At 57.7% G+C, this 9,199-nt stretch overlaps 1 protein-coding gene across 1 annotated transcript in view; it reads right to left on the bottom strand.

Annotated features, from left to right (window-relative positions):
• Window positions 1-9,199, bottom strand: part of KDM2B (lysine demethylase 2B) — a 112,020-nt gene that overhangs the window by 72,365 nt on the left and 30,456 nt on the right. Inside the window, exons 6-8 of the mRNA XM_023528152.1 lie at window positions 9,073-9,194; window positions 5,814-5,907; window positions 4,656-4,809 (exon numbers count right to left, since the gene is read on the bottom strand). Of these exons, the coding sequence (XP_023383920.1) occupies window positions 4,656-4,809; window positions 5,814-5,907; window positions 9,073-9,194 (370 nt within the window). The remainder of the gene's footprint in view (window positions 1-4,655; window positions 4,810-5,813; window positions 5,908-9,072; window positions 9,195-9,199) is intronic.

Below are 9,199 nucleotides of genomic sequence, written 5' to 3'. Positions count from 1 at the left end.
GGCTCCGGCGGCCGGAGCAAAGCTGCCACCTGGGAAGAGAGCGCCGAGGCTGCGAGGCCACTGCATCTGGGCCAGTGGCCTCCCCTGCGTGGGGCCCTGGGTGGCACAGAGCTGGCAGTCCTGGGGGGAGAGCAGCCTGAGCCCGCCAGCCGAGAGCACAGGATCGGCGGGTTTATGTCAGCCGGCGGTGCCGTTGGCTCCCTGCTCTCCCGCTCAGGCGTGGCGGCCGCTCCGCCGGTAGGTGTGCCCTCGTCCCGGTCACCTGGGCCTCCGTCCCCACCCACTTCTCCCCCTCAGCGCAGATGAGCATGGCTGCCGCCTGGAAAGTCTCGGTTCACTCATCTGCTTCGGCCTCTCCGCCCCAGCTGTGCACTGCCTGACTTTCTCAGCAACTGCATCTGTCTCTCCCGAGCAGAGCCACGCTATCATTACTGCTGTTGTTACCACCAGCGTTATTGAAGCCACGTCCCCTAAAACTGGACCCAGACACTCCCGGGTTTACACGGAGGCACAGGACGAGGTGCAGCCCGGATGAGGGCGAGGCTGCCTGGGTCCTGTTTCTATGCTCTTTGCATGCCCTACAGAAAGGCCAGGTCCGGGGGCCTGGGTTCGAGACTGTCCTCCTGTGACACGGGCCCTGGACTGCCCCCTCTCCTGGCCTCCAGTTGCCCGTGTGGAAAGGAGGGAGACCTCGGCCTGCGTCGTGGGAAACTCGATGGGCAAGGACTCACTCTCGGCGGGCGGCCGCCGCTGACATTCACGGCCGTCTCGGCCACTGCGGGGGCTCTGGAGAGAACGGGGCCCGCCTGAGCCGCATTTACCAGCCGGGACGCTCCTCTCCCGCCAGGCGGGGACACAGACATCAGTTGCCGTGATGTGTGAGCAAAGAGGGCAGCAGAAGAGATGTGCTGTTGCTAGTCGGGGATCAGGGCTTTCATACGGCCCCAGGGATCCTCCCATTCAAGGGGTTCTAGAAGCTCCTCCCCAATCCCCTCTCCTCCCCAAGCCAGGGCCTCACAGGTGGGTCAGGCAACCTCCTCTGGATTAGAGTCACTGCCCAGTCCCTCCCCCAGCCCTCCCCACAGTCTGCTCCTTTACTCAAAGGCTGGGGAGGGGAATAACACCCTTCATGAGGCCCTCCCAAAGGCATCTCCTTCCCAGCACCCCAGGAAGCAGGAGAGAACTGCCCCCCTCCCCCACCGCCGCCTGGTGGGTGACCGGGCTGGAGAAGCTGGCTCGTGCCTCCTGCTCCCCTGCTCCTCGGCCAGAGTCACCAACAATATGAGGGCAATAACACAGGCTATTCAGGCCAAGCGACAAAGGACGGATCCAATGACGGAAGGACAGCAGGCGACCCACAAAACCTCCTGCCGGGCGTTCTCTGGGACCTGAGGGGGCTGGGAAGGACAGTGGGGGCACATGGAGTCTCCCTGAAACCCAGACGCTCAGGATTCAGAATCCAAAGGCCCCCTTCCCCCACTTGTCTGTCTTTGTGGCAGTCTTTACCATCTCTGCAGATGAAAAACCCAAGGTCACAGAACTCACGGGCGCCTCACAGAGGCCCACGGCCTGCTCCCTACCACCCCTTCCCAGGCCTGCACCCATTTCACAGATGGGTCAGTCATCTGAGGCCCAAGCCACGGTACGCCATTGAGCAGCTGCTGGCTACAGTTTCTCAGACTGGCCCACGGGTGGTGGGTCTCAGGTAGCCTCTTGCTGGAAAGCAAGGGTGGGAAGTGCTTTTAGGCCAGCACAAGCCACCGACCCCAGGGTCCTTCCCAGGTCCTTATGCTGGGTCCCACGATCATGGCTGCTACCTGGCTGGACATGCACTCAGGGTGGGGGACTCCGTGTCACATTCTCCCCAGCACCTTCCAGACTGCCACGTGGGCCCTTGAGAAAGTTTGTTAAATGCGTTAATAACTCCCAAAGTCACAGTCGAGAAGCGGACCAGATCCCAAGTCTGCTGACTCCCAGGCCTACGGGGAACCAGGTGGGCTCTGAAACTAGACACACCTGGGTTCTCACCCTGCCCTGTCACTTATTAACTATGTGACCTTGGGCTAGTTTGTTCACCTCTCTGCACCTCAGAAAACTTTATTTAAAAAAAAAAAATTGAGGGGATATGTTTTCCTCCTACATGCTTGTAGGGAAGATAAGCAACGTACACAAAATATTTGCAGCTCGTCAATACCAGTTATAAATAACTATAGTTCACCTGGGTAGGTACAGCCAGAGGTGGAGGGCAAGCCCATGAATGAAATTGGTGTAAATTTTCACCAACTCAGAACTAACGAATTTAAAGTACTGTCCTTCATTCTGAAATTATGTACTTCCAACATTTTTAGTGTCGAAATAGTCTTCCCAGCACGAAACATCAGCAAAAGTAGATTCCGGGTGGGTTTTTTGAAATTAATGACCATCTTTAGCCAAAGTATAAATTAGTAACCCTGTATCAGCTCCCAACTTTTTTTTTATTATTTATTTCATTAGTCCACGAAATCAATGCCTGGGAATCACATGTGCCCCCAGCCTCTGAGTAGGTGACAAATTCCGACTGCCCTTTTTCTACTTACTTCTCAAAAGTCCAGAAAAAAAAGTCCGTGTGTCTCATTCAAGACCTTTAGGACCAGAAGTCCTTGCCTGCCTGCTTGCTACAGTTCAAATCCACTTCCTGCCTTCAACAGACAGTCACACCCCTGCTGTGGCTCTGATGCTGCTTCTCCAGACATTTTCCAACTTGCTTAAGTCACCAAAATTAACACCCTCTCATTCCTGACCAGGGACGAGATGAGCCACCTCCCAGCTCTGCATAAAGGCCCTGGGGGAAGGCCCACCCTCCTCCCAGGCAGGTTGTGTGGCCTGTGCTCAGGGGACAGGGCTGGGCGAGGTCTCAAGACAGGGTCTTGGAGTTCTGCCCCACCCTGCCCCCACTGGAGAGATGGGACAGCTGAGGTGCAGAGAGGGGAAGAGACCGGTTCAAGGTCACAACGAGAGACAGCAGCCAGGCCCAGAGCATTCCAGAGTTTCCTTGAATCCGCCAGGGGCCAATCCTCCAACATCTGCCGAGTGGCTTGAACACACGTTAGAAGGATATCGCGTCCTTCCTTGAGTCTCCATGTCACATCTTCCCAGGTCACACCATAAATGCTACCCACCAACTACAGTCCAAGCAGGGGTGAGCTACACCGGATGAACCTGGGGCCGTGGTAAAAAAAAAAAAGTCACCCCCATGACCACCCCACCACCTCCTAATCTCGAATTCCCCTAATAGGGAAGTCTCCACCTTCTGTCCAGCTTTCCAGAAGAGCCCAGGGCTCACGCAGCCCTGTACCCATGGCGGAGACTGCTACCATAAGGACCCCAACTTTGCTTGACACCATACATGCATGCCCAATGTCCAGACCCAAGGCCAGCTTCCAGCCCAGCTCTCAGAAATGTTAAGTATGACCAGCTTTTCCATCCAATGAATCTTGATGGCCTCAAAGGATACTCCCTATCCTAAGATCCAAGCTTCTATTCAGCAGCAAATCCCCTGCAGGCTCCTTAACATAACCATACAGAGCCTCTATTTGTATACCTCCAGTGATGGGGAGCTCACTACCTAGCAGAACAAGTCATTCCAATACCACTTGGCTATACCTCTTTTTTCAGGGGAAGATCCTTAACTCAAGGCTGACTGCAGTCACCGTATACCTTCACTTCCCTGGGCAAAACCACCCGATTCCTCCCTCAAATTCATCTCACCTGATATGGTATTCAGACTCCTCTCTCTGCAGGTCAACTTACTCTCCAAAGTACAATACACAAGAGGATCACGGCTTCCTACATGTGGCCTCACTCTATCCAGTGGGATTGTCACCTCCCTCATCTCAGACAAAATGCTTCCATTATCACAGCCTAAGACCACACTTCCTGACTCCTAGGTCAGCTGCCACATCCACCAGTGACTTAGCCCTCAGTCCATCTCTACAGAGCTGTAGGCAAGTAGGTTTCCACTCACGCAGTCTTCACAACCATCCTGGGGAGTCATAGTCCCATTTTAGAGACGAGAACAGAGAGGGTAAGTCACTTCTGTGAAGCCACAGCTTGTAAGCAGCAGAACCGGAATTCGAACCAAGGCCACGCAGTCTGGCTCCAGGGCCGGTGTTAATTACTACTCTCGGTCGTGGCTGCGGAGTTAATTTTGGTCTTGGAGAGGAGAGTCCAAGTGTGGGAGCTGACACCGATCCCAATTACATTTCATCTCCGTTCACTGGAAGGATGCTCTCCCTCTGGGCCCTTCCCTGATGACACGTTCCCCTCTATCCAGGGGGCTTTGGGGCCCCCTGTAAAATCCCCCTTCTCTCCCCGTGTGCCCTTCCCCAGGGCCTGCCTCCCAGAGTCCTCGGGGTAAACCTACCCCTCCCTCCCTCCCCACAGGAAGTTCTGGGGAAGGCATTCAAACTTCCCCCAAACGAGGGCCCTAGGCTTTCTCCAAGGAGAGAGACACAGGTTAGACGTGAGGGATGTTTTTCCCTGCAGTCTGTTCCTCTCAGGAATTGCCAGTGGCCAGGAGGCCCAGAGGAGCCCAGCGGCTTGACCTGAAACGCGGGCTGAGGCCACAGGAGACGGTGGCTGAGCGCGAGCCGCACGCCAGGCTCGCAGGAACCTACCGGAAGGGATGAAAAACGTGTAGCCCTGTTTCAGCTCAATCCTTTGGCAGTGCTCCACGCGGTCTCCCAGGAAGATGTCACTCTGTTTGCCTGACAGCACCCACTCCTCGTACAGTGCCAAATTGTGCAAGGTTGGAGGGATCAGCCAAAAGATCTTGAGAGAAAAAGAAAAGCAATCAGCTGAAGATCCAGGCCAAATCCCCTACAGGCTCCTTGACAGGACCGGATTCCTCCCAGGCTCGTCATAACCCAGGGACACAGCCCCACCTGCCTGGGAGTGGCGAGGATGGGGGAGGACCCATCCCTGGAGACCCCTCCGAGACCCGGCCCAAAGGGTCTCCGGGGTGGCAGGGAGGGCTGTGCTGCCCTTTTGGGATGCCCCTTGCCCGCCTTTAGGGAATCTCTGTTCCAAATGAAATGCCAGAGGAGGAAGATGGAAAGACTTCCTGGACCAGGCACAACATTCTTTCTCCTGGGCCAGGGGCTTGTCGGGGAGGTGGGGGAAGGAAAGGAAGGGCCGTGAACCCAGCCTGTGCACACTCCGGAGGAGGAAAAACATCAGGACCAAGCGGGATGAACTGCGAGCCAGGATTTCTTCCAACACGTTTGGTTTAAACAAAAGCGCACACGCAGACCCCGACGAGCGGAGTGGCACACACGCATTGTCGTGGAGCACCCGCATCCGTGTGGGGAGGCCTGTGTCCCCATGTGGAAGTGCACCAGAAGCCAACAAAGCAAGAGCATCCTGAACGCACACCCCACCTCCTTTCTCCAGGTGATGTCTGTCCCTAGTATAAAACATTCTTGGAGGCAGGTGATGCTGGCAACTGGAGTTTTATGTTAAAAGGTCTCAGTGCTGAAGTTAACAGGAGAGCCAGGGAAAGTGAATGCTGGAGTTTCCTGGGAGCCAAATCTGGAGTTCCGGTCTGGCCTAAGGTGCCCGGAACGCCGACTGGGCGAGCAGGTGTGATGTGAAAGAGATGACCTTGACCTTTCCCTCCAGAAGAAGGCAGAGAATTAGGAAGTGGTCCCGCGGGGATCACGTGGCCCCAGAAGGACTCACAGTGCAGGCGCAGGCTGGAGGAGGGAGGGGAGAGGGGAAACGCGATCCAGGCACAGACAGCGGGACATGGACAGAGGTGAAGAGACTCAACTCACCTTCCCACCCCGGAAAACATGGTACCACACGGAAGTCCCTCCAAAGTCGATGTGGAAGTCAGTGAAACAACCTTTCACGCTCATCAGACAGTACCTGCAGCACAGAAGCCGGGGAGCAGAAAACACACTTCAATGCCTAAATCGCAGGTGGTGAACAAACAGCTTCAGAGATGCGTGAGCTGCCCTTTTACAAACGCTGACACAGGGAGACTTGCTCTTCTTTTTTTTAAACCCAAATCGAATCGGAGTTTCCCATGGGGGAAGCCCCTGTGATCAGATGACCAATCTCAAGCGTTAGCCGGTCTGCTCCCCGCCCCGCCCCAAGGCTAGGGGAGGCATTTTTGTTTTCACGTTCCCACGAGAGAGCTGGTAACCCACAGGCCACTTGGGTCCTTCCTCTAGGAAGGTTTCTACCCTTGCCCCGCCCACGCCCCTATCCAAGTAAGAGATTTCCCTTCCACTGCCTCACAGCTCCTCCACTTGCAGCTCTCCCCAGCTGCCAGCCCCCTCTGCAGCAGCTGGGCCCCCTGGAATTCAGTTGTAAACCACCTGCATAACTTGCCAATTACCAGTCCCCATTCACCTCATTCCTCATTCATTCAACAATCAGAGCCAACCGGCTCAGGGCTAGGCACAGCGCTGAGAGGAATGGAAAAGATCCCCCTGCCCTTAAGGATGGGACGATCCTGGAGCAACACACAGGAAAAGTTCAATGGCCAGACCAACTGCAGCTGACTGCGACGTAGGCAGAGCAGCTAAAAGTACAGGAGTACCAGCCACGAGAGACCACGTGATTCCACGCACATTCGAAATGTCCAGAGCCGGCAAAACTACGGAGACAGTAGGTTAGTGACACCCAGGGGCTGCGAGGGCTGGGAGGAGGCGGGGAGTAACTGTTTAAACTAACGGGGTTCCGTTTGGGGGTGATGAAAATGTTCCAAAAACTGATTGTGGTTGAACAACTCTGTAAACATACTAAAAAAACCACTGAATTGTACACTTTAAATGGATGAATAAATAGTATGTGAATTGTATCTCAATAAAGCTGCTAAAAAGAAAAACAGTAAAGGGATTAAGAGAAGACCCCCGGGGTGGGGTGGTGGTGGTGGACAAGGCAGAGGGGGAGGGAAGGAAGCAGGGAGAGTGAGGCTGAGGCGGGGGGAGTGCGTTCAGGAGGAGACGGAAGGAACCAGTCAGCAGTCCCCCTTCCGAGCTCCGCAAGGGGCCACAGAACCTGCCCTTCCTCGGAGGAACTCGCAGGCTCCTTCCTCCTCCCTCCTCCCTCTCCACGCTGCCCCGCTGGAGGTGGGCAGCTTTAAGGAGGAGGGATAGAACCAGCTTCCGAGTCCAGGACGGGCAGACGGGGGGTGCCGGGGTCCCCTCCCTCTCACCCATCCCTTCCCACGAGTGCCGCAGGAGGCACGGAGCGGGCAGCCTCCCCGGGCCGGTGCTCACGCTCCTCGGCACCCCCGGAGGCCCGCACCGCACGCACATGCTCACCCCACTGACCTCTTTCCCCGGTGCACTTTGCTTTTCCATGGTTTAGGGAAGAGGGGACGAACGGGGCGGGGACGGGCGGGGAGGAGCCAGCAAGCGAGCTGGAGTGGAGATAAGGAAGGGCGCAGGGGCTGAGCTGCTCAGAAGGCGGGAGGGCTCCAGGTGACCCCTCCCTCTGGCTGCCTTTTGCACCTCACATTCAGGTGGACCCGGGGCTCAGCAGTATGCAGGCAGCGTGCCCCGTGTCCCTCCTCCGGATAGGCTGGAAGGAGCCTTAACCATGTGTCTGCAGGAGGCTGACAAATCAGAAGGCCTTCCAGCACATCAGAGCCCGGCTGCCTAGCAACCCCTTCGGAGGGGTGTAGTTGACAGCACAGGACGCAGCCCTGTCACGAAGACAGGCGCGGGCTGCGGTGCTGGCGCTGTTAAAGTCCCAGCTCTGGACTCTGGCTCCACACCCTCCGCCTCCTCACCACCCCCCCCCGCCGCCCCGGCCCCAGCGTGTCCCCTCTCCGAAGGCCTGGGTGATCCTCTTCCCTCCAAGGAACTGGGCATGTGGGGGGCATCCGAAGTCCTCACCCCCCACCACCACCCCACAGACCACACTGGCCTCTTCTCTCCAAGCGCCACTTCAAAATATTAGTCCTCATTTTCCTAAAACCACCTCTTCCTCTCCGTTTTGTTCTTTTTTTAATCTAACCTTGGTTTCCACTCCCTCCAGGCCTCAGCAGAACGGTCTAAGAAAACAATTTAAGTGTCTGTGGGGTGGAGCAAGAGATCACTTCCTTCAGTCTGCAGCTGGATGCCTACCCAAGTGCCCACAAAGGAGCGCTCCCCCGACCCACAGCCTACCTGGCCAAAGTGGACACCGACCCCAACCTCCCACCCCAGCCCCAACATCCCCAGCACATGTGGAAAACGGAATCCCCGCGAACTGCAGCCGCTGTGTGCAGAGAAAGTTCTCCAAGTTGAGCTCGTGTTTGATCTGTCCTCCCAAGTCTCCCTCCGAGGCTCCCTGGAGCTTGGGGGCGCTACTTCCAGACCCGCCTCTCCTGAAGAGGCCCCTCCTCCCATGTCCCTCATTTCTGGCCGCCTGGCAATTGCATGCATTAGGGCTGCATTAGGGCGGCCGGGGTGGCTGTGACAGGGCGGCTTTGTCCAGACCCCTGCAGCCGCCACCCCAGCCGCCCTCCCGCCGCCCCCGCGCTCATTCCCGCGCTCATTCCGGGTCGCCCCCCTCCCTTCACTCCTGCTCTCACTCGCTCTGGCGTGACGCCTTTGCACTGACCTCTACAGCTTCCTCTTCCAAAGCACACCGCAGTCACATGGGCACCCCGGCTCGGTGCCACGGCGGCTAAGCTCTCCCCGCTGCCGGCCAGCCTGGCTTCCGCCGAGGCTGCCCCCTGCCCGGAAAGCCTGGGCCCTCGACACCCCGCGCTCACAGCCCCGCGGCTGCCGTGTTAGGGCACCCTCCGGAGTTGGGGGCTGAAAATCGGAGCCTCTCAAGAGTTCCCGCCTCCCAAGGCCGGTGCTGGCTGGGGAGGAGCTTAGTGGAGGGGACGCTGCACCTGCCGCACCAACTTTGGGGTGCTGCCTGGGGCCTGGAGGGGTGGGGAGGCCCCACCCCGTCCTTTTCCCTCCAACTTCGCGAAAGTCTCCCCAGCAGCGTGGGCGGCGTTCCCTCGAGGCAAGGTCCGGCGCGGGGACCTGGAAAGCTGGCACCGGGGGACGGGGCTGGAGGCGCCGACGCGAGCACACTTACACGCAGCCCCGGGAGGCACAAAGAGCTGCTCCGCGACGCCACCGTGCAGCCTGAGGGCGGGAGGCCACCCCCACCCCGCCCCGGCGCGCCCCAAAGAAGCGGGGACGTCCGTGGGGCACAGCGCAGG

This window comes from Pteropus vampyrus, unplaced genomic scaffold, assembly GCF_000151845.1.
Source record: "Pteropus vampyrus isolate Shadow unplaced genomic scaffold, Pvam_2.0 Scaffold23, whole genome shotgun sequence".
NCBI classification, from domain to species: Eukaryota; Metazoa; Chordata; class Mammalia; order Chiroptera; family Pteropodidae; genus Pteropus; species Pteropus vampyrus.
The sequence above is the reverse complement of the archived record's forward strand: the minus strand, read 5'-3'. Positions and strand labels throughout refer to the sequence as shown.